The 26,249-nt window shown below is 42.0% G+C and overlaps 1 protein-coding gene across 2 annotated transcripts; it reads right to left on the reverse strand.

The window, feature by feature from the left end:
• Positions 1-895: 895 nt before the first annotated feature.
• On the reverse strand, positions 896-22,380 carry LOC110983890 (pinopsin-like). Of its 2 annotated transcripts, none has more exons than XM_087142771.1 (5): positions 19,788-22,368; positions 16,686-16,880; positions 13,009-13,133; positions 12,193-12,432; positions 896-5,225 (listed from the first exon to the last, which is right to left on the reverse strand). In XM_087142771.1, the coding sequence occupies exons 1-5, from the start codon at positions 20,122-20,124 to the stop codon at positions 5,007-5,009; spliced, it is 1,116 nt and encodes a 371-aa protein (XP_086998897.1). In that variant the 5' UTR covers positions 20,125-22,368; the 3' UTR covers positions 896-5,006. The 2 variants fall into 2 exon arrangements, with proteins under 2 accessions (XP_086998897.1, XP_086998896.1); XM_087142770.1 differs by lacking the exon at positions 896-5,225 and adding an exon at positions 7,522-9,046 and having other exon boundaries at positions 19,788-22,380.
• Between the last annotated feature and the right edge of the window lie 3,869 nt (positions 22,381-26,249).

Below are 26,249 nucleotides of genomic sequence, written 5' to 3' on the forward strand. Positions count from 1 at the left end.
CAGGATGCAATCCTTGATACTAAAATATTTTTCCCTGTTTCACCCTCCTTCGCTTCACTCATCCGCATGAAAAACAGTTTGACTCTCTTGAATGAACACTGAATGGAACAAAACAGAAAACAAGGAATGGATTCTAGGTTTTATTATACAGCATAGAGGGCGTTTCACAATGTGGCTGAGTGCTTTAACTTTCTGCTTTGTTACGAAGTCACCGCATGTCTCGGCAAACAACGCAATCAGACAAAGATGAAACATTTGGGAAAAGAACACACCGATAAAAGATGATCGGAATCAGTGGATTTTCTTTGGAAACAGAATTAGGATTATTTTAATTATTTGCAAATCACAAATTACTACGAATGGACTAAATAAATGGAACAGGTGTGACCACAGCGATTCATTATACAGTATACATAACATACATTTCAAATCATACATTTGGCCATTGGAAAAGAAAGAGAGGTACCTCCGGGTGGGAATCTGGACCGAAGTTGACCATCCGTTCGGGAGTCGCGAAACTGGAACGCCAGAGAGTTCGGAAACGTCTGGCACCATCAGCTGAGAGTTGCACCTCAGTGCCGGCCCGGAACAAGGACAGCGGTAAGCGTGGTCATCGGTGATGGCAAGGGACCCTGCGCCGGGCAGACAGCCACGGGCAAGGCACGGGCTGGTCCGCAGCGTCCACAGGCTTAACGGTTGGGCGGCATGGGTTCTACCGCACCCCAGAAAACCAGAGTTCAGAATCCAACCAACAACGAAATTCCAACGGTTTTAAATCCGGCAGCAGATTCCAGAGCGCATTCTCCAGTACCCAGGAATGGGGTTAAGCTTCGGCGCGAATTCCATTGCAAAATCAAAAGTTCGTTGGACCAAAAATACTAGAGGTCAACATAACTTGTAAACATGCATATTCATTAACAAATTCTTAACAGCTTGCAAATAGGTACAATAACAGTTCAGTACAGAATTGATGAAAACCTTACAAAAACAGTTTGGAGCTTTCATTTCAAAAATATAAAAGAACATTGGTCAAACACCAATTACATAAAGATTAAGTAATCCCAAGTGTGTGTATGCTAAGTTCTGAACTTGAGCTATTTTGAATACCCATTGAAACATTATCAACGTTGAATCAATGACGAGTAAATTATACAATCTTCGTTTAAAGATTATGTGCTTAGAGTGATCTTACGACCAAATAAGGTAAAATAATTATAATCAAAATACAATTCGGGCAATTTGTATTAACTAAAACTAAAGTAGGAAACAATACGTATTAAACAGTATGATTGACTTCAATATTCTGAACTGTTACCAAAATCAGTACTGTATTAACAAAATGCATTGAGTTGCAAAGGATAAGACACCATTTCGATGATCCACACAAATTTTTTATAAAAATCAGAGCTGCCCAAGATTTAAAAAACGGGGAAATTGTTTATGAGGGCAGTATAAGAAGACAAGTATACAAACTTAATACAATATTTCTGTCTAGAACATGAAAATAACACGGTAATTTGGATAATTAATACACTTACGATTACTTTCTTCCGCTAAAGCCATTATATTAAGTCGACAAAACACAGCAAAACTTCATTAGTACAATTTCCAAAATTGATCTGACTAGCTATTCAAACCACTGGTGTGGTGACTGCCTGATACAAAAATCACAAAAACCATTCAATAGAAAAGTGGAATTGAATTGCTTATGAGGGCAATATAAAGAAATACAAGTATACAAACTTAATACAATATTTCTGTCTAGGACATGAAAAGAACACGGCCATTTGGATAATTAATACACTTACGATTAATTTCTTCCGCTAAAGCCATGATACTAAGTCGACCGAACATAGCAAAACTTCATTAATACAATTTTCAAAATTGATCTTACTAGCTGTTCAAACCACTGGTGTGGTGACTGCCAGATACAAAAAAATCCCAAAACAATTTCAATGGAAAAGTGGAATCAAACACCTGAACTATGCAAGTCAACGCTTTTAGGCTAGTGGTTGCATTGGCAATATTGACGACTTCTTTTAACCTTTAGTTCCTGTGACCGGTAAGAGCTGTCTGGTAAGCTAGTAATTTAAAATGTCATTCAATTATTAACCACAAGTTACTTTATTTATTAACTGTGACCAGTAATTCAGCTTGGCCATAAATAAAGCCATAACGGTGGTCTGAAATCGGAGTTGCGAGAATCTAAAGTTGTATGTATTCATTGCTGCTTACAAAGCTTAAGTAGTCGATTAATGTACGTTCTCTTAGCAATAATTTAAATAATTCAGCATACACACTGCACAGAAGGGAAAATAAAAGTATCAAATCAACGAAAGATTACAATCCGGGTCTTAGATACGTGCTCATCAAACGTTGGCATTAGCGTACAGCAAATGCTTCTGTACTCTTCCCTATTTGGGCAAATAACATACTAATAAACAGCAAGAAGTATACGAATAAGAGAATAACAGTAGCAGAAAAGCTGCAGTAATATCAGCTATTGTATATGCAAAGATTACGAAGCCGTAAAGTATATATAGCGCATAGAAGGGAATATAAAGATATCAAATACGTGAAAGATTAAAGTTTGTTTCATATGGGTCTACGATACAGCAACACTGGTATACCCAACGCTGTACTCTTACCCACTGGGCAGTTAACAGACTAATAAACAGCAACAAGTACACGAATACGAAATTGACAGTAACATAACAGAAGGAGTATTATTAACTATTGTAGTAGGCAAATAATTTACAAAGCTAACAAAGAAGTAAACCTCTTTTTTTAATAAGAATGTTCCAAGAAGGACAATGATATATGTAGTATTAATGCAAAATTCAGAGGTTTTCCATTGTGATCCTTCAGGCCCTTTGGGGTGTCTTCTTGCAATCCTTCATTCATGACAAATAGCAAGAAACTCTGGAGGATTGTTACCTCTGGCGCATAGATAAGGCAGACGAAACCAAATAAATCTCTTCCATCACAGCCCTTCGGGTGTCTTCTTGCAATTCTCCATGCATGATAAATAATATGTAACTCTAGTGCATTGTTAACTCCGCTGCATAGAAACCAGGTGTTTTCCTGGAATCTTTTATTAGTCATAAAAGAACAAAAATCAGGTTCAGAGAAAAAACAAGCATCTTCCTGAAATCATATTCATGATAACTAATACAACACTAAGGTGCATTAGTAGCACATTGCCTTCCAGGACTCCCGGAAAAGAGGTTAACTCGAAAAGACCTGACTTGAAATCACTTCAACGAAAACATTATTGCTAAAAATAAGGGATTTGAAGCTGCAATGTGTAGGCCCTATAGCCCTTTTCTGAAACTACCGTGGAAATACCCTAATGCTTGTCTTCTGACAAAAAGAAGCTTTTAAAACTGTCATTATTTTTTTAACTCTGTGAGATTCACTGCATCTATATTGTATAAATGTATTTGTTACCCACGAGACGTAAGTATCTTTATGGCTTTTCAAGAGAGTAAATAAAAGAAAATACATCCTTTTATATGCCAATGTGCGTCAAGCGTTTACATGTATTTGGTAAATAGCGGAAGGCAGAAAAGTATTTCATTTTGCATCCAACAAAAGCAACGTTGCCAAGAAGTGTTGCCCGAGCACTGCCTAGCATGGCTGTAAAGAGCCCCCAGCCATGATACCCACACAGAATTAAATTGCGTATATTTCGTTATTGATCTATCTCTGTCCATTAGTTGGTGCTTTTGTCACAGGAAGTTACTATGCCACCCCACCATATTACAATTTGCATAGTGAGACTTTTGAACACGGGCGCCGTTAGAAGTTGTTTGTGTGTGTGTGGGGGGGGGGTGTCGGCAGAAACCGTGCTGCTGTCGACAAATATGGAGAAGTGGGAGTGGGCTGGATTACCTAAGTGTCAGGTCGGGCATCAAACTACTATTACACTTAAGAAATATATCAGTTACACTTTTGACCTATAACCAAGTCTAATGTAACACACCAAAGGCACGTATCCCAGCTGCAGTAGGCTGATTATTACTGCAGCATAAATCCCCGGAGTACAGTGATGACATACACTCCAACTTTTGGACTCGGGATAGTAATTAGATCACCCCCCCCAAAAAAAAGGCGATTCTGTGAAAATTTTGAAATTTCTAGTTGCAGAACAAGCACTTCAAAACCTTTCAACGTATCAGCTGAGAATACATGTTGAGGGGCATGAATCCAATGGTGAACAACACTATGATCATGAACATCTCTTAGTTTAATTTTAATGAGGTGCATGGCGTCCACATCACCCCGGAATTTCCACCGTCGTACAATCTATTCCCACTCACCGCCCAGATTTCTACCAGATCGACACCACATTTTCATTAAAAACTAGCATATTATGTGGTGATCTTGAAATACCATCCTTTAATAAAACACGTATCCAACCCAAGTTACACAACAATGGAAGAAGCTGCCTTCTTGGCTGCGTTCTTTCCTCTTTAAAAAGGAACGTTCGTTTCTGTGTTACGAAAAAATATTAATATTAACTTTACAAAACTTTGCCACCCTCCCCTAGTTTGTCGGCCATCTCGCTATTTTTGAAACTGTTCAAAAATCAAAATCCCGCGCGTTTTTCCGCGTGTTCGTGCTAAAACCTCATGGGGAGGTGTTGTGTGATCGTGCTCTGAGAACAGTGTTCGTCGGTCGTGTTCCCTCCGTTCCAGTGCAAAAACAACCAACCCGTGTTGAGACCAGGCCATTCGAACTCGACCCCAAAGGTCAATAGGGTTAATTTAACGAAGCTCGAGCATTTATCTGAGTGTCACACATGCTGGTTAAAACATGACACGAGAGGGGTGCATGCTCCGTGTGACTGATCACCTATTTTTTCTATTAATCTGAACTTTTGCTCAACAACTCCTTTAGGACCCCGACATTCCACTTGGCATTTGCAGTAATTTTGTTTCTTGCCACTGCAATCTAGCAATATCAGTGTCCCGTCTTGCCAAGATTTCCTCTGTCCTAATCTCTTATACTGTTGCTCCAGGAGGAGGAGGGGATGCACGCACGCCTCCTCCCGCTTGCATCTCTTCCCCGCCTTCGGCCTTGGCTCGTAAAGGGAATCCCAGTCTTGCCCTAAATGTGCTCCGGGGGAGGGCATCGCTCTTACGTGGGTTGGGTCTGAGGCTGATCTCGAGGTTCCTTTCAAACCTCCCGCAGGTTAGTAAGTCGCAGAGAGCTTCTTTGAACTGTAACAAATAGGTAAGGACACTCTTCTGAACAAGACCCAATAAAATCGACGTCGAAATTTGCAACGGAAGAGCCAATATTGTTGCCATTATTCAAGATGTATGCGATGTTTACTTGAAGGGCCCATGCAATACAATTTTTTTATCACCCGTTCTCGAAATACACCTGCTCCAACTACACTAATTTCCATTTTTTTGCTGAGCTATTTAAAAGGTCTTGTGGTGTCTCGTAGATATTTTTTATCTGATGCAAGTTCCCACATCCGTGAATAAACGTGATGTCATTCCACAGCGAAAGCCTAAATGCTTTATTGCTAGATTTTTATATTTTGCTGTCCTAAACTTGTTTTTATTTTGTTATGCATTGTCATGTAAGTACGTTGCAAAAGGCAACAAGCAACCCTTTTTCAGAAAATTCTTTCAAACCTAAAAACTCAACAGCATCTTCCCCTGGCGACGTCCTAGCAGCAGTGCCATCTTTTTTCTAGAAAACGTGGATAATTTGTAACCGGCTCAAATTGCACAGTTCAATCAAATGCACCCTAGTTAAATTGGAAAAAGAGTATAAAGTTGCAAAAAATCGTCTACTAGAAAACTTATCGCGAGGAACCTATCAGCAAATTGGTGCTGTGTATCACAAACGCATTGCAAAGAGGTAGCATGAGATCAGGTATCTTTTAAATCCAAACGCGACCGGAGTCCAGTTTTCATTTAAAAAAACACCTCGCAGAAATCCCGAAGCACACTCATAAAAGATCAAGCGAGGTACGTTTAATCTTTACTCTTAGCGTTTCTTTGAACAAACATGGCACAGCATTCAGGGTGCCTTGCATCAGGGAGCTATCAAACACAGAGTCAGTACATACAAAAATCAAAAGGGTCAATGGTGGCCACCGCCAGCACTGCGCGTGCGGCAAGAACAAAACAAATTCCGCGCCGCTTGCGGCTACAAGGAATGCTTAGAGTTGCATTTGCAAAGGATCATGGGTACTGCACATGCGTGTCTGTAACACTTCCACGTGTTCAACATGGCCGCCTTAAAACGGAAACCACCGTCATCAGAGACTTAAATTTCGATAATTTTAGTGATTTTTGTGATATTCCAATGACAATGAAAGTCTGTTTACGTCTTTACATCCCCAAAACGTCTCTCAATAAACAGAATTACTATCTAATACAAATTCTCCAAAAAATACAAACCAGAAAACTAAGAATGTAGCTGGTCCAGAGTAAAATTTAAAAACACACACACACAACCGTTGTCCTTTCTGTCATTGTCCACAACTGTCTCAGCATAAAAAAACCTCACCACGTTGTCAAATGTATTCCTGCGGCATGTATCCACCTTCTTTTAACCATAGGAACCACTAGGATTGCGACTTAGGATATAAATATTGCAGTTCATATTTTGCGTATTTGTTCTCTACCGCCGGAAACGCAAAATATCTTAACTGACTTTAAAAACGTCCAACTTTTGCCATATAACCACTGTTGATTTGAAATTTTCGAGCGCATTTGCGGAGATCACTCGCTGACTCCTGAGGACTACTGAAGGGGACTGCGTGTCTCCTTTGTGCGTCTTTTCCATCATTTATTTACTCCAGTATGCCGCAGCGAAACACGGCGAGTTTGTGGGTTACCAGCTACCTGGCGGTGGCGATCACTGTATACAAAGAATGTCTAGGGTCTTCAACACTGGGGCTGGTAACCGTGCTATGTCTATGGAGCCGACCATGGCAGTTAATCGGATTACAGTCTGTAGGGACTTCGTTCTAACTCCTTGTGTTTGATAGCTCCATGCTTGCATAAACTGAGGTGGTATCTTGGGCTTCCTGTAAGCTTTTTGAGATCGATGCTTAGACAAAATTTGTTTAAAGACACCAGCCCTCATCAGCGCCTCGTTGAGAGCGTTGGTATAAAAAGATGTGATGAAGGACGATGTGATAAAGGTCGTGCGGTAAAATCCCCAAATTAAACGAGAGTAATGAAGTTTGATTGGGGTTCTGCCAATCCTTTACCGAAATGAGGAATCACGTGAGATTGTATTGTCTAGTATTTAGGCTAAACCACATTTCAAAGACAGGAATGCTATCGGCGCGCATATAAGGGCCACCACGCCGAAGCAAGTGTCAGGTTTTCGAAGAAGTAGACATTACTCTGGAAGCAGAGGCTAGGGTAGGGAACCATGCCTTAGCGTGCCCCTTGTCTTCATCCGTCCCAAAACAAACCCGGTGATTACGGTAAAGGCTCGGCAGAATCCCAATCAAACTTCATTACTTTCGTTTAAGTTGGGGATTCTGTCTCACCTTTACCTCCATTCAGAATCACGTGAGACTTCAAAGCTTAAGGACAGTGTAACGTGTCAAGTAAAGTCATGAATGCGTATGACAGCATGCTGCATGTCAGATTGTAAGCACAGCGAAATCGCTTTATTTCCCGCAATTTCGGAAACAATAGTCAACATCAAAAACGATTTAACTAGCAATAAAAGAAGCACAATGCTTACCACAGACTCGACAAAACGTTCGAGCTGGCCTTCCTAAGACAGGCATTGGTCCTGTCCGGTGTCCTTTATCATATATTTTAACTTGTGTTTAACATTTATTTAATTTTATTTTAAATTCAATATTCCTGTCAAGGCACCTGTGTGGCTAAACGACACTGTTATTATTTACTCAACAGTCTTACCTAAGACTGAGTGGGCAAACGTCTTTTGTGGGGTTACTTCCCGTATTATTTTCTTATAGAACTTGGCAAACGTGACTGCGTTTGTCCATCCCGCCGTTTGTAGAATTACGTCGACAGGTACCCCCTTTAGCAGCAGATGTTGAGGCTGATCTAAAGCTGTGCGATTTAAAAGTTGATGCATCAGTTCCACTGAGGGCTAGAACATTTTTTCAGCCATTTGCTGAGAGTCTGTGTACATCGTAAGAAAAGCTGAGGGTTACCGTTTCGCACAGTTTTTGTGCGTTTAACATATTCAAGTAATGTACGAACAACGCACATTTTGTTATCTGGACGGTACATAGATAAAACTACCTTTGGCTGGGGCTTACCGAGCCGAGGTGTTTTTATTAGATCTGTAATTGCAAACGTAACAGTTTCTAGTGTAATTGTCATACTGTCTAGTCTAAGCAGAGACAATGTTTGAGGTCGTTGACCTGTCGTCAGTGCACAAAGCGATACCAGTTTATAGCTGAGTTGTTGTAAATTTATTCGACTCGGGGGTTCCAGACTTCGAGGGCACAACGCTCACATCCCACGTAGCGGTGTATCGGGTGAGCTATGGTCTCAGGTTGTATACCCCACGCATGAAACTCGTAGTCAGTGGATGACTGCCAAATGTAATATTACCCTCCATAAAAATTATTGACGCTGAAGCACACCTTGCAGTGTTAATGGTGCTGTACCTAGCTCCGTCATTGACCAGTTCGGTCAAAAACGCTAAGCATGTGTTCATAGGGGGACGAAGGGATGGACCTGCCGTTCAGAACAGAAACGTAACCATTTGCGTAGTGCTGAACTGTACTATTTCTATGTACCGACCCTCCTGGACTGCAAGATGATCTCGATTGTGTCTCTTCAAAGTCCTTTCTGAGTAAGCGATTGTCAGACAAGTGTGCTGCACACGGAACTAGGCTGGCTGCTAGTGGGTGCCGACGCTCTGGGTCGTGTGGTTGGCGCAACAGTGCTACGAACTTGGTAATATGAGAGGTTCTGTTGTCAAGAGGCGAGGTAGTGGTCGAAACCAGTCTTGTGTTCTCCAGAGCGGGAAGATGAGCACCCCAGTAGCGTTGTCCATTTCTATTTTCTGTAGGACTCTTTCAACGAGAGAGAATAATGAGAAACAGTAAATTGATCTGTTTCCCCATGACACCGAAAATGCATCACACGTTATTGCGGATGGGTCTGGAAACCACGATATAAAGTCATCGACTTGGCAGTTAACTCCACAGGCAAACAAATCAATGGTGGGCTTAAAACCCAGAACTGACATTATGCGACTGAACGCCAGGGTCAAGTTGTCATTGTATGACTGTGATAAAAAGCCGGCCATTGTATGGTTAATACCAGGAATGTAACGTGCAACAAGCCATATGTCATGATTTACACACCACAACCATATCCTCTTCGTCAGCTGATTGAGTTCCAACGAATGACAGCCACCCATGTGATTTATGTAAGATACAGCTGTTGTATTATCCATGCGTAGGGATATGGTTTTACCCTTCAAATGCCAAAACAAACGAGGAAATCTGCCAGGAGCTCGTGGTAATTGATATGCAACTGGGACTCATTATTGGTCCAATGTCCGTTACTTTTCAGATCAACTTCGGGACAATAGGCCCCCCAACCTTTGCTTGATGCATCAGTTTGTAACTGTAAGCTGGTTGCTTTCGGTAATTTAGGGCGAGATGCCGTGGGCAAATTTGAGATCCACCACTGTAACTCGGTTTGAGCTTCAGCTGTCAAAGACAATTTTGCTTGAAAATTGCCCCCATTTGCTTTGAGTGCTGCATTTTTGCAAATTTCCAGATCCCTGTAAAAAGTGGACCTAGGGGTACTGCTGGAAAGCAAGAAACCAACTTCCCAATGACGTGATGAGCCACAAAATGAACAGTCGGTTGTGTTAGGCCGGCTAAGGAGCGGCACAAAGTTACACTTGGCTCAATCTTCCTTGTAGGAAGACGAACAGTCATATGAGTTGAATTTATGATGAACACTACGAACTGCACTTCATGTGTAGGGTTGAGGCAAGATTTCTTCTCATTGATAACAAACCCTAGAGAAGACATTAGGCGACTTCGGGCGAGCATATTCTGTTCGCATTTACCTTTAGTGTCGCCAATGAGTAGTGAATGGTCAATGTAGTTGGCAGAGACATGGCTTAAATTGCCGAGTGTGGCAACTGCAGGTTTCCTGACCTTTGTGAAAATACGAGGGGAACTCGTGAGCCCGAAACATAAGCAGGTAAACTGCATCAATTTGTTTCGCCATTGGAATCTCAAGTACATTTGATGTTCCCAATGGGTTCTTAAGGTCCAAGGATGCCGGGTAAGAATCCGGGCGAACGAGTGTCGGGGCATACTCAAAGGTTTCCATCTTGAAATGATGGTATGCAATGAATTCATCGAGGCCTTTCAGGTTAATGATTGTACGCATGGACCCATCTTTCTTTGGTCTAAGAAAAAGGGTGGATACGAATCGGCCCTTACAGGGAGAATACAGAATAATTGCGTCTTTGTCACATAGCGCTCTGATTTCCTCATTTACCATGCTGGACATGGATTCGGAAAATTCAACAGGTTTAGGAGGGCAGGGCCGATAGGGGGTCTCGGTAAATTCAATATGACAATGAGATACGGTGTTCAGCACCCATGCGTCCGAAGTAATGGCTTTCCAGTTAGAAACAAAATGGCGCAGTCTACCTGCAATCTGCATTACATTACAGTTAGCGAACTTACTCCCTTTTGCAACGGCGTTCTGTGTGTCGGCAACTGCCATTGCTGTAAACTTGTCATGGTTCACACCGATATCCTGACGCACTCGTCTCTGGTACCCAAAATTGTCTCCTTTACCCAAAATTGGCACTAAGATTGCCTCTCCTGTAGTAAGGCTGTCGTTGCTGACGACCACGGTAGCGGTAGTCGGTTGTTGGCCGACTTGAACCGCCACGTCCACCTAGTCTACGACCACCAGCTAATTCGGCATCGTAAACCCGGGAACTGATCTTATTCGTTTCTTGTATTGCTTTGCACGACTGGACTAGATCATTGCCAAACAGGAAGTCAGTAACCGGTACCTGGGAAGAGCACAGCGGTGCGTAACGGGCGGGTCCGGTCTAATAAAGTCACGTCTGCGCGAAATGAGAAGCGCCGTACCATGACCCATTATAGCCACCGCGTCAATTAGACCCTTAATATTAAAGTCCTGCAGTATCCGGAACATTTCCTGCCGCGGTCTTTGCGTTTCGCACCTGCAGCAGGTGGTTGGCCGTCTTAGAAATCGCGATTGACGCACACACGAGAGTCTGTTGTATATTTTGGAATTTCACATCCCTCGTTCTCGTGGCGGGCTTTAGAAAGGCCCAAATTTCCGGATTCACCTTGGTCAAAGCAAGGTTCTCGCAGTTTTTTGGCCGATCATACAACTGAAGTTTTTCAGTTAGTTTCTCTGGCTGTATTTTCCCCCGTGCCAAAGAGTTGATCGTTTTAGCTAACTGTTTATTGATAAGAGGGCCCTCTTTAGTGTCACTGTCAACGAGTGCAGCCATTTCAGAGAGGAGTTCATCATCCTCAACGTTAGTGCCCTCCGTTTAGGCTGCATTTAGATTCAAAAGGTTATCAACCTCGTCACCAGAGTAGTAATCGGCCCTTTCGGGTGCGACTGTATCGGCCCCGGGTTGCTCAACATTTTCAGGCGCAGGCTGAGCCGGTAGTAGGGCCGCTGTGCTCGGGATGTCACCGCCGAGGTTGTTGGCACTAGGATGGCCATGCGAAGCAGACGCACCTCGTTGGGCAAAAGCTTCGGTGAGACTCGCTACGGTGTGCTGCAAATTGTGCATCATGTCGCGCAAATCAGGTTCATGCTCAGTTACCTTGCGCTTGCGTGAGGACGTGGGTTTGCGCTTCTGCTTCGGCACCGCAGTTTGGGTTAATTCAGCCATTTCTGCATTACGTTGAGCAGTAACCAACGCTTCGTCCTCTGAGGGTGCAGCGTGAATTTCAATGGAACATTCGTCCGTCATTGTAAAAAGATGGCCACAACGTGGTCCACATGCGCGCAAACAGCGGCAATACTTCCTGTGAAACACCAGAAATACACTGACAATTGCTTGGGCGTGGTGGCTCTTATATGCGCGCAGATAGCATTCCTTTCTTTGAGATGTGGCTTAGCCTAAATAGCAGACAATACAATCTCACGTGATTCTGAATGGAGGTAAAGGTGAGGCAGAATCGTGGTGTACCTTATCGTGGAGCAGGAAATAAATAACCGGATTGTAGGCAGTCGATGATTTGGCAAACATGGCGGGTAAAGTGGCGACTAGCGGCGTAACGTATGCACTGTTACCAAACGCAGAGTACAGTGCCAGGATAGCGTAAGGACTCCAGGCTACCATGAATGCGACTATCATCACCACGACCATGATGGTAACTTTCTTCTCCGCTCGCCTGGACTGCCGGTTGCTAACCTGGCACTTGGCCATCTGTGGAGTAACAAGGAACAAAAACGAAGAAGCAGTCATTTGTACATCGAAATGGAACATCCGTTTTTGTTTTTGTTTTTTGCCGGGCATCGGGGTAGTTTCCTTATTCAGTCATTAGTAACAATTGGTGTAACAATTGTTGTTGGTTTGATTAATTTGATCTTCATGCGAAAGAATGATAACTTGAACTAAATAGTGTTTTGAAGAAACGACTTTGAAAGGAACGATGCATTTTTGAACAGTAGCCTTAATCAACAGCAACCGATAATAAGGCGAGGAGACTCATGTAAATCAATGTATTTATTCCCCCCCCCTTGTTTTAAGGGTGAGGTAAAAAAGACGAAAGTTTGTTTTGAATGGAAATTCCAACCATCCAAATGTATTCAACAGTACTGAAAAACGTGGAGAAAAATACACAAAATTGCATATCCCCATGAACAGCGCCCCCTGTGTTCAACAATTCCCCACCCCAGCCCCACATCTTTTTGAATTTCCAAAGCTGGACAATTTATTTTTTTTTTTTCATTTCATTACCCACCCCCCAGTCTCCGGCTCATATTGAAGCCAATGCATTACCTTCTTGACTGTCACAAGTATTTTGGTGTACGAGAAGACAATGACGGATAGAGGGAGCACCAGGATCATGAAGAAGATGAACAACGTGTAGGAGCGACTTCCCGTCTGCCAATTCACGGAACAAACTGTGGAAGAACGAAACAAAAGACAACGAAGAAATAGGAAGTAGGATGATGCCAGACGAAAGAACAAAAGAAAACACTCGTCACTTGAGGGGGCCAACACCACTCAACAACAGTCACTGTAGAGGGTTCGTAGATCGATTGAGTAAGATAAACTTTGAAATACAGACTCAAGTCAAAAAAATATATCGAAGGAGCAGACGAATACTCTATGCGCAGCCCACAATATACACACATCCAGAAATGATTCTGCTGGCGAGATTCGATTGCTTTCCACAACGAAATAATTTCTCCATTTTACACAACCAGTTTCGCCCATGTCGAATGGATTATGTACAAAGTGTCTCTCTTTGGTTTGGTTGGGTCCATTTCGTTATTTTCTCCAAAAAAAAGCCTCAGACGCGGAGATCACTGGCGATTATTTCCAAGGGTAATTTCAACATAACATCAGCCATTGAACGATTACCAAACATGACTGGAAACGAACCAACCACTAGTTAACTACTGGTCCTTGGTCGAATATATTGTTCACTTTTGTGCGTTTATGAGAGACCACAAAAATAGCGCACATTCATTGAACACTGAATGGGCGCGTAATATGCAGGAGGAACTTTCGTTGAGTGTTTTTATAGACAGATCTGATGACTAAAATTATAAGCCATTACTACAGGGCTATCCTGACCGCACGCCAGCGATGCGCGCCCGTGAAATTCCTCCTTGACCAACTACTGGGCTATCCTGAGCGCACGCCAGCGATGCACTCCAGTGAAATTCCCCCTTGACCAACTGCTGGGCTATCCTGATCGCACGCCGGCGATGCGCTCCCGTGAAATTCCTCCTTGACCAATAAGCAGTAGTCAGTAGCCAAAGTGCGCGCTCAGGTTAAGACAGCAGCATGAGAGTAAATGGCCCCTTGGAATGGCGTCTTATCAGATTTGTCTAGACCACTGTAGGTACGCTTGCGCTACGATGTACGAATACACGTCCTGTAATTTTGAACTGTTGAGCGCACGTGCACTGTGGGGTGTGGTGGTCACATTACAACAGGCTTCAAGTAGATTCCTTGAAGGAATTCTGAAACAGTGTCTTGATTTAGCAGACTTTTACTGCCCCCCAAGAAATAATAATTATTAGAACCTCTTGATGTTGAGACGAAAAAATGCCATAAGGCTTTCTTTACATGAAAAAGACCACACACACCTGTACTGAATATCGGGGACCATCTTTGAAAGACCAGCAAAGGCAAACTTTTCAAAATGTAGAGGGAACTACGCGGCTGATGTATGTGCATCCACTATCCTGTTTTTATGCACACCCAGATACTTATCTACAGAAGCAATGGCTCACGCACGTACATTTCATATCAGGATTCTTCTGATGTCTGTGATTTCGACATAGACCTACTTTTGATTTTTTTTTAACCTGACAGGAAAGCATCTTTCTGTTCATTGTTACGTATTAGAGTGTCTCCCGCTCCTTGTCATGTTACATGTACATATACATGTAGAGGCAACCTCGTTCCCATGGGTACGATCTTGATGCGCCATATTGATTCCCACCATGCCTTGCTCGATTTTAATCTCTGGTATTGCAATTTTAAGGCTGTGACCGAGACGGGCTTCCATAGCTGAGACTAGGTCTACTGTCTGCGCGTCTCCCAATGTTTCCAAAGGAGTGAAGACCTAGACCTAGCTCTAAATAACAGATTCGGAAGGAGGGCGGATAATTTACTCTCCCATTTTGGGGGCACGGTCATCGCATAGTCAATGGGCCGATCTAGAGGTTTCTTTTCTGTATTCATGGGTAAGACTGGGGTGTATTTTGAACACGAAAATTTGGAACGCTCCCGGGGCGATTTTGACGGCCGAACGCAACGCACACGTGTGTTAAAGCCTGGTTTGTATATCGACGTAAGAAACTCAGAGAGCAACGCAGTCAAGATGCAAACTGCAACGCAGACATGTGGAAATATGTCAAAAGGTAGGGTCACCGACAACGCAGACAAACACAAACCAGCCTGGGAACTATCGGCAAGCTTGAGCAAGTTCAACTTTGTCGAGTAGCTGCGTCGAGTAGCCGTATCCCTAGGCCTATACAACCACGCATGCTGGCATGAGCGGCATGTTCAAATGTCCCTGACGCTTAATTCCACGAATTTCACCCTTTTTCTTCATTATTCTTTAAACATTACACCCCAGTGATTAAGTAAATAGCTGACAGTCAATAAACTGCATGAAACTAGAGTGGGGGGGTGGCATCATGAGGCGGTGCAGTTCATCTAAAAGCACATTTTCCGCGACGCCATTCGGACGCCATTTTGTTTCATATTTTTGATAGAATGGCGTCATGCACCGTCTGTTCCGTTCGTGTTAGCGTCTTCACGTCTTGCGTTCCGTATGCATTACAGGCAACCATATGGAAACCAGGCTTTAATGAAATCAATGTTTGTATCTGTATAGTGAGAGCGCATGAACGCATCGTGTACGCAACGCAACTCAAAAACGTACACATTGAAAGGCACCTGAACGGGTATGAACCTCAATGCGCATGACGGGAGTTCCCGCCATTGATCTGCATTTCAAAATGAAGATCAATGGTTCCCACAAAAGAACCGTGGTCATTATTTGGAAACACTCCCTGCCTCGTTTCCGCTGTGGGATCAGATTAAATGATCATAATAACAAAACCCAATGTTACTTTGAACTCTCATTTCACAGCTGCGCTCTTCAAGAAAAGGTTTCAAGTTTCAAAAAGATCAAACACAGGACAGCTGAAATGTTGCGTCCTTGGGGAGGAAAGCCACCTTTCGAAATGCCCGGCTCGTTTTGTAATTTTTTTTTTAACATGGACTCTGGCGATAGGACAAAATCGTCACATCACAGATGACCTCACAAAATTTGAAGTGGGTAGGCACAAAATCACTTCCAGATTGGACCAATAAGTTTTCATCATTTTCAATTACAAGAATATTTTGAGGAATACGGTTTTACTGAGGATAGAAGATTAATGATATCTACAAATAATTTACTATTCTTCGAAACAATATAAAACAATAAGCCAAAATGTAAGTCTGGTACACTGGGTTATCTGGATGCACATATATAGCAATTTGAATTCCCAGACTGAAGCCACTGTTGCTATACCTCGCGATTTGGGGCAAACTTTTGCATAGCGCCCACCATCTCTGGAATGGACTGGTTCCTTTGTGCCCTTCTTATCCATTGAAAGCAGTGTATTGGTGCAAGGCGTCTCTTATGTAACTATTCAGCAAAAGCTTGCCCCACACCACGAGGTCTAGCAACAGTGATTTAGTGTGCCGAATTCCAATTGTTATGTTCACGTGAATTTAAACAACTCAGAGTACTAGATTTTATTTAAATCTAACTCGAAAAGGGCTTTACTTATTAGTTTTGACCATCGTTGCCATATTTTCAAGAGAGAATAACTGTGGAAAATTTGTGAATATTCTGAAAGTAAAAGTCTCAGAAATTCAATCATTAAGCTAATTTCTCAGTAGCCTTTACGCAGTCTGAGGTATAGGAAAGACAGTCTTACACGTTCCTAGGCCTTCAGGAACAAACTCATTCCATCCAAGAGCGGGAGGAAGTGCGGCAACTAGAGAATACGCCCATATAAATCCAACACAGACGAGGGCGCCACGGGTCGTCAGTCTCCTTGCAACGAATGGTTTAACAACGAAGAAAAACCGCTGTAGGGAGATTGCTGCGATTCCAACGATTTGTGCGCATCCTGTTTGGGGTGAAATACACAATGATATAAACAAAAGTTATTAATAAATAAAAAACATGATGTTATCTTTTACTTAAAACTGTCACACTATCGTATTCCTTGCGTAGCAAACGTGAGCAAGGGGGACTTTTTTCAACTTTTCTTCTACTAATGAGTTATTAACCATTACTTTTTTAGTCTGATACCAAGAAGCGTCATCCGATGTAACAGGGCAAAATTGGAGTGTGAGTCACCCCAGGGTTTTTCAGGGGTTGTTTTTCTTGATGTTCAATTGTCAACAGGAAGACATCATTAACTTTGGACGGAAAGCCATTATCGCGGATAGATTACTACCCTTCTCTTTCTTCAATGTCTGTGCGCATGGTCAAGTTCATTTAGAAATGGTGGTTTGAACCAGAATGTTTATATGTGGACTTTCATCCTTCCCAGCATCCATCAAAATTCCCTAAAGCTGATCAGTGTCATCAACAAACTATCTTCATATTCTCTAGGCGCTGCTCCTTCTAGAATTATGGTTATTATTTAATTTTTTTCTTGTTTTATTTTTTATTTTATTGAAGTCTCTCTGGGATTCCTTAAAAGTGCCCTTGGCAATGTAGCTTAAAAGCCTAAAGAAACCTGTCTGGAGGAGAAAATGAGAAGAAGTTACAATTTTAGTGGTGGGAGGAAATTCCCAGAGGAATATTCTGGATAAAACCTACGGAATCAGGTAGGAGCTGAAAACCCAGTCAACATGTGGACCGGGCCGTAAATCGAACTGACAGTCAATAAATCTGGAGGAAAGGGTCCACTGCAACTATGGTACTATAATTTGACGCGTCGTCCTCAACACATCAGAAGTCACCTTCTTAAGAGTTTTAGCAAAATGAAGATTCGCACTGAAAGAAAACCCTTCAAATTTCAAAGGCTGTTCGATGTAAAATGCAGCCTCCTGACGATACGGGCCGGACGTCATAGTTGAGTAAAAGATTTGCATGTACTGCAATTTTTTTTCGAAATTGGAAGAATCGGGTGCTAATTTTACTTTGTGTAACAACTCCATTGACTTGCTTCATTTTTGGAGTTCACTGCTTCGAGAAATACCAAGTAAAAAATTATTCGATTCAAACACTCAAAGCACAGCGTTGTTTGGCAAAAAATCCATGAGCCACAGGATGTTCCTAAGTGCTTGGATAATGCACAGTCGAGATGGATTTGCAGATAAATGTTGGCCTTCCAACAATTTATTTTTTTCTTACGGCTTCGAGTAGTGTTAGTGGTCGGCACATTTACTTTCAAGTTTGTGCCTCTTTCTCCAACAACGCAACCCTGAGCATTTGTCGAATAAACATTAATTTTATCGTTCAGTGAAGTGACTGCACAATAATTTATGCAGGATCGTGTAACCACACACAACTGTGATTCTTCAAATGTGTGCTGATCAAAAACCGTCCATACTCCGTCAGTGCACATCATAAACACTCTACCAATGAACAAAATGTGGTAAACACCTTTGCAATTTGGCCATGAAGGTCATTTTGATTGTCAAAACGAGAGGTTCAATGCCTCAAAATTGCAGATTTTTCTCGAGAAAACAGGCTGGCCTACTTACAGCACATAGCTCGAAAAGGAAGTACGAGAAAACAAGCTGGCTTAATGTGGCACAGAGCTCGAAAAGGAAGTACGAGAAAACAAGCTGGCTTAATGTGGCACAGAGCTCAAAAAGGGACAGCCAAGTGGAAAGTGCTGCTCAGTTAAGACAATACCATTAGGTTAAGGCTGACAATGAAATGTGGACATGTTCCTGCAAGGTAAATTATTTTGGGTTGACAGTGAAGTGGGGACATATTCCTATAAGGTAAATTTTTTTTTATAAAACTTTAATTTCAACTTTGCTTTCTTAGCCTATCAAATAAATCTATGTTATTAGTAAGTGATGATGCGCTTGGACGTGCCGAAGGCGCATTCGCAGCTTTTATTTCATCCAATAATATAGACTCGCCCCCAACAGCTAAACGCATCATACATATTTTTTTGGTTTCGCCCGTTTACGGTTGTTTTATTAACTCGCATTGCATCTTTCAAAGCTCATGGGAGAAAAGTACATTTCTCTTTTCTCGAGAATATCATTATCCAGGCTCAAAGATTTCACAGACTGTCTGACCCTACTGTTTACTTACTTTACAGTAAGACATTTGAAGATACTGTGATTCAACAGCCCCATTCCTGAGATTTTACAAGGCGTGTACGCTGCCTTTATCCCGATGCCACTTGTGCAAACTGCTAAAATGCGCACTGCAACTCAACCGAACGGGAGACGCAGTGTGCATATATGATTTATGGACCATTACTGGGTTCTTCCCTTATATTAAAATAGTAAGTTGAAGGACTTCTGCATTGCGACTACATCGTCAATCTCCCAACTGTGACATTATTATAGTGATTACTGTTGTGTAAACTTCATATATTTAAGTTTCTAACATACACAGAAAATGAAATGTATCGTGACCAAAAAGTTCATTAAGCTAGCACACATCCACATTATCTGCATTAAATTGTTTGAATTAAAGCACGCTACGGGCGAGCCTCGAAGTTGAACCGAGAGCCAAATGCCCCCAGGGTAAGAATGTTCCCACGTGGACAGCAATTCCTGCTATCCGAAGGACAGCTTGCTTTTGTTCTGGCGCAGAAAAGTGGGAAAATGTTGAGAGTTTATACCCAGCAAGAAATGAGACCGAGGGGTACCCCCCAACATGTCCAATCCCTATACACATTCCAGACTATTGTTACTTAACACACACACCCCCCCCCCCAAGATGTCTGAAAGGAATTCCCCAGATTCCTGCGAGACAATGACCAACACAAAGCAGGGGGGGGTTCTCTCCGTCTCATACCTTGCTGCATATGTGAAAGTTTGGTGACACTTACCCGATAAGGTACAAACAAATCCATACCAGGTGCAGCCGGCTGAACCAAAGAGCCAGTGGCCAGCTGCAGTAGATACAAAGGAGAGCGAATTTCCAAGCACGGCCACAATGCTATCGGCCACGCAAATGTTGAGCAAAAAGATGTTGACCACGTTGTGCAACGCCCGGTAGCGTGCGTACAGGAAAATCACGAGAGCGTCGCCAACGAAGCTGAGCAGACAGACCACCGCCAGGTATACTGCTAGGCCGGTAAAAGCCGATCGGCTCAGGTTTGGCTCAAGTTGTGAACCGTTACCCGCAGTCGCAAGCAGGGAGGCGGTAGGGACCGTGGCAGCCATGGGCTAACAACTTTCCATTGGGCTGCTCACAAAGTGTCAGGGAAAAGAGAACCACAGGATGAAAGCGGGGTCTCTACCAGCAAGTGTCACTGCGACGCCCAGGCTTTTAAAATTGGTATCACGTGCGCAGCCATGTTCATCATTCGCAAAACAGCTGTTTGGTAGCCTAATGTTTGTTTGGTTGAATGCATATGCGTGCTTTCTCGCTCTACATAAGTTCAATTCCCAGACACGCTGACTCTTACTTCAGAGCTCAATTATCAGTGCAGAACTCACACTTTGTTCAATTATTTTACTGTGATGTTTGCAGTATGTCGCTACTGCAGGCTCTTGCACCTAGACTGGTACCCGATCCCAATAAGAGCTATTACATCCTGAAGTAAAAATTGACCCCTGCTGGCGCGCTTCCGAGATCCTTGAATTGGAGAATAAATAGCAACGTATTTGTTGGTTTATTCGCTACTTAAGAAAATCACCTCCGAAAAAAGACCCCTGGTAATTACTTCCTCACTTAATAATTTATGAAATCAAAAAATGCCGAGACTAACATGATGAATCATGGAACTTGGTATGCTCGTAGGCTGATGCACTTAAAAATTTATGAACTCATTTCGTGTTGATCTTTATTTATTCATTTTTTTTATTCTCGTAAACACATTCACTTTATAAATATTTTAATCCCATAGGTTCCGATTCACAATATTCAAAACTAATGAAAAAGTCGCCATTAAAGCAACATACTGAAGGTATTACAATTATAAACACGTAATAACATCAATGACAGTGTATATAAAAACAACTGGTCCAGAGGATATGGGTACAAAAAATAACTTAATGATAGACAATAAAAGATAAATATAAAAAAATTGAACCAGCTCAGGAAAATGGGCAGGACAATGACATCATTATAATATACAGGGTGAATCAGAAAAAGTATACAGTCAGAAAATTAACTGCACAATGAAAATGTGAACATTTTTCGAAAATCTCTTCTCCTGCATGGGTTGATTAGAGTATCATGCTGTTATTAAACTTGTGATCATGAACAGATTTTCATGCCCGAGTGACCAGAAGCTATTTTCCTAAATTTCGTTCCACACTGATTCGTGCCCTTCTCTGCACGTCAGAGACAGCACGTTTGATCATTGCTATGTTTTGACTGAGAGCAAAAACAGTCCAATGGCGTTAGGTCGGGTGATCTCGGTGGCCATTCCACAGGCCGATGCAATGCAATCACACGGTAATCAAACACTTCTGTCAGGCGCTCTGTAACCATTTTCCTCCTGTGTGGTGGAGTACCATCCTGTGCCCACCAAGCCCTTTGAAAAAAATCCATTTCTTTGGCGACGATAACGACGCATTTGATCAATGACTGGAACGATGTTAGTATTGATCATTTGTAAGTACATGTCACCGTTCACGTAGCTGTGAAAGAAGAATGGACCAATAATGCTCCCGCTCCCAATCAAACCTACCCAAACTGTCAGCTTATGCCTTTCACACTGCGTATATATAGTCAAAATCAAGTGGTCGCTGGCCACGGGGACGATATTCTCTGATGTTGTGGGTACTCCCACATCATCATTTAAGGCAAATCCTTACACATCTCCAATCATCAAATCTTCATGGAAGCGTGCATGTTGGCCAAGGAGCCACTGCCAAAACTGTAACCGTCACTGATGATCACGCGGAAGAAGCTGGTGTCGTTTAACCATTTGGTAGGGGTGGAAGCGTAAATCCGAGTGACTAATTCTGTTGAATGTAGCAAGAAGGTAACCCAAGTCCATTACGACGACAGCTCAACGTCTGGGCTCTTTCATCTCCTGCCTGCTGATTCGCTAGAGCATTTTGAACAGCTTGGATGTTGTTAGCACATCTTCCAGATCTTCAGCTCCTAGATCTTTCTTTGTTTAGGTTGTGACTTCTCCTTTACATTGTACTTCTGTGCATTTTTGTAAACTGTTGCTCTTGATGGACATCGTGCATTTGGATATTCTTTACGAAACCTTCGCAGGACCTCTGCAACACTCTGACTTCGATGGAACTCTCTTACCAAAAATGACCTTTGATGGGGGTGTACTGCGGTCTGACCATCTTGTTTCATTGATTTCAGCGCTAAACAATGAGGCAGTGGCACAGAGGGCCCTCCAATTTATGCAATTGCAAACATTCTGCAAATGTTTTTCGTCCAGTGGTATGCAGTAAAATCAAACAAATGAACACCAAGTTGCCATTCTCGATACTTGTGCAACCAACATTTGTGTGGGGATTTGTGGGTGGGAATAGACTAAGTTGAAAGAAACCCTCCAAGGTACTCCAAGGAACAAAGCACATACCATACTCGCTTTTGATCTAATTCTGAACAAAGCAAGTGCTGGCGCAAGCCAATTTTTGAGCAATTTAGGAAAATAGCTTCTGGTCACTCAGGTATGAAAATCTGTTCTTGATCACAAGTTTAATAACAGCATGATACTCTAACCAACCGATGTAGGAGAAGAGATTTTCGAAAAATGTTTACATTTTTATTTTGCAGTTAATTTTCTGAGTGTATACTTTTTTGATACACCCTGTGTATACATACATATGGATATACAATAAATCTCTGTTGATAACGAGAAAACGAGTACTTTGGGAGAGGTGCTTTTTAAAAATCTTAAACCTATTGAAAGAGGATGCTTAAATGACACAGGCAGTTTGTTCCATTATTGCATGCCCGAAATTTTAAAGTTCTTTTGCCAAGTTTCGTTCTTGAGGGAGGGAGGTAAAGATTTCTTGCAACACAATGTCTAGTTCGGTAGGAGTGTTGATCACTAGCAAAAGCAAACAGTCTACAGAGGTATTCCGGAGCCATGCCAACTTTGTACACAATTGCATTAAGATAGCACTCACGTTTAAATTGTAGGCTATCCCATCCCAATTTGTTATAAACAAATGAGCTTTGATGTTATTGGAGCGAACTCCAAAATAACACGTCAAGTCTGATTTAACCATACATTGACATAAGGCATATGTGTTTTTGCGGCACTGCCCCAAACAAGGTCTCAATAATCCAATTGTGTAAAGATGAACGACTTGACAGGAAGATTAAGTGTCCTAATGGACAAAAAATCCGAATACACAGCAAGATCCGAATTCTTTTTGATACGGATGACTCAACATGTTCCAATTGTTCATTCCATTGAAGTTTGGAATCAGGATCACACCAAGATAATCGATACATGAAACTAGTTCCAGGCTACTGCTAATGTCAATATTGGTCCTTCGGCGTCTGGCTAGCTTTTGGCAAGACCCGAACAGCCTGTTCTTACGTTTAGCTAACTTAAGACAACCTGGCGTCTGGCTAGCTTTTGGCAAGACCCGAACAGCCTGTTCTTACGTTTAGCTAACTTAAGACAACCTGTTGTTTTCAAGCCAGGACGTAATTCTTCCTATGTCATCGTTTAAACGATGCTCAATTTCCCAGATACCTTTACCAGGATAAAAAAATAGCTGTCTAATCAGCATAAAGAGCAACCTTAGGATGTTCAATGACAGAAGGCGAATCATCAACATAAACAGGAAAAAACAATGGGCCCAGAATATAGTACTCCGCGGAACTCCAAAATGAACCAATTGTGAATCTGATACAACTCCTCCAATCTTAGTGACCTGCTTTCTCTGAGAAAGGTAAGAGCTAAACCACTCAAGTTCTTATAAACTCACGCCCATAGAATGCAGTTTTTAGTGGGATTGTGTGGTTGACTTTACCAAACGCTTCACGGAAGTTGAGAAAAGCAGCTCTAGTTAACTTTCCTGAATCAGCGGCATTTAACGAAAAATCGGAAACGTCAATTAATACCGTGTGTGTTGAATGGAGACATCCAAAACCAGACTGCTGTATAGAGCTAAGCAATTGTTGAAAATTGGAAAGCTGATTGTAAAAACTACGTTGAAAGATCTTCACGACAAGTGGAATAACATAAATTGGTAGATACTGATTACAATGGCGGATAGCGCCACCTTTATGAGTGGGAGTGGCTTTGGCTAGTTTCTAATCGTCCAGGACGACACCGATATTCCATCTTGAAAACATCTAGACCGGGAGCAAGCTAGGTTTCAATTTCAGTGTTGCTGCAAAAGGTTTGATGATGGACATCTCTCAGTTGTGGTAGGCCTATTGAACAAAGAAACCGTTTCTTGAATTCAACATTCCTGGCATTTAAGGGTGGGGAGCCCCCCCTAAAATAAATCACCTTCAATTACACTTTTGCGTACAAGTCTTAAACTTGTCCCTATATTACCAGTAATCATCAGTGATAAAAAGTATAACTCAAGAAAAGAGATTGTCTGGCATTCATTTTTATTTTGAGAACGACTCTTTTAATGATCCAAGTAAGGGGTTCAGTTACACTTTTGCGTACAACAAACTGCTTTGCTTTTCTTGTCACGTGGCATGTCTTCAAGGGGTTCCATGTCCCCAATTACATTTTTTGTATATGGAAACTTTGTAAATTACTGGTAGGCAATAACATCAGTACTGCAAAAATGCTCAGGAAAGGCTCATTCCTCGTATAAGAAGGGGTCTTTTTACTCGTTGACAAAAAGGAATCATATGACACCATGGGGAACAAGCATTTGAGAATTACACATCAGATCTTGAGGTGCATGTTCTTTGAAGCTTCAGTCCTACATTCAGTACAAATAAGTGTGGGGGAGCGTTTTTAGGGGTCACCGTAGTTTATTTGGCACGCCACCCAGCCCTATACAGGGAGTCCCAGAAAAAAACCAAACCCTGGGGGAAGGGGGTTAATATGCCCAAACCATGAGATATGATTAAAATGTGTAAGGATCTCCAAAAAGACGAAGCAGTATTCTTTCTAATGATATCTTCATGGTATCCCTCCTGTCATGCATGACTGAACATCATTGTCTTAAAAATGGGGCATCCGAAGTCAGTTGTAACACTTTGGATGAACCAGTAAATGAGGTTGTCCTCTGTCATGCTTGTCCTGGTTGAAAGTGACAACAAAAGGTCATGTTAACGAGGGAAGATCGCCTTTTGCCACTTTCAAGTTATGCAATAATCTGGTTTAAATGTGTTGACTTGCCCCGAGGTTGGCCAGTGCAGTGTCGAAAGTGTTCGAAGCAGGACAGCAAAAAAAAATGCTTTGTACATGTATTTAGTTTTGAAACTGAACATGTAGCAATGACATTAATGCATTTTTTTTAGTCTTAAGCCAGATTACTTAAATGTTACCTGACTGAAATGATTCCCAGAAATCAACTATATGCATTTACATTGCACAATGTCGAGTTCTATGCATAGGGAACAGAGTTGCTGACTCGAATCATGTGACTTGGACTCGAGTCAGACTTGAGTTGCTACTTATGTGACTTGTAAATACCTGATTTGGCTTGTGACTTGACTTGGACTTGCAAAAGATGACATGTTATCAACCCAAGTGAGACGCTACTAAAGCGGCCCCGTGTATTTCTTTAATAAGGTTATTCAGTTTACACCTTACGTACATAAAAAATGGACTTGACTTCCGTGGCTGCTACTATTATTTCACCTAGCCTAGCTGCAGCTGTAGATCAGGGCAGCATACATATCATGCTACTATGTTGCGTTGCGTTGACACGTGACTGGGACAGCGCAGCGCCCTCAATAATATTATGTAATCATTTCATCTCAACGCTTATTTCCAGCCTGCAAAGTACATCAAATTAAATAGAGGTCCAATATACGACAAGTATGTGATAAACTGCAGGAATAGCAATTACAACACAAGAGAAAAGGGGGGACTATTGTCAACATTATTGGAGAAAAGGCGTTCAGCTGTCCGAAATTCATAACTAGTAAAGTTGACGCCTGGTTCTCTTTTCTTATTACAGCTGGACAAATAAGGTGCAGCTTGACTTGTACTTGGACAAAGAGACTTGTGATTTGACTTGTGTTTAGACCAAATGACTTTTGATTTGACTTGTGTTTAGACCAAATGACTTGTGACTTGACTTGCCCTGTGACCAAATGACCTGTGACTTGACTGGTGACTGGACCTAATGACTTGACTGGGACTTGCATATAACGACTTGTGACTTGACTTGACTTGGACTTGCAGAAAATGACTTGCTGCCACCTCTGA

The sequence above is a fragment of the Acanthaster planci genome, linkage group LG10 (genome assembly GCF_054643075.1).
Source record: "Acanthaster planci isolate LZ-2023a linkage group LG10, COTS_SCS, whole genome shotgun sequence".
Lineage (NCBI taxonomy): Eukaryota > Metazoa > Echinodermata > Asteroidea > Valvatida > Acanthasteridae > Acanthaster > Acanthaster planci.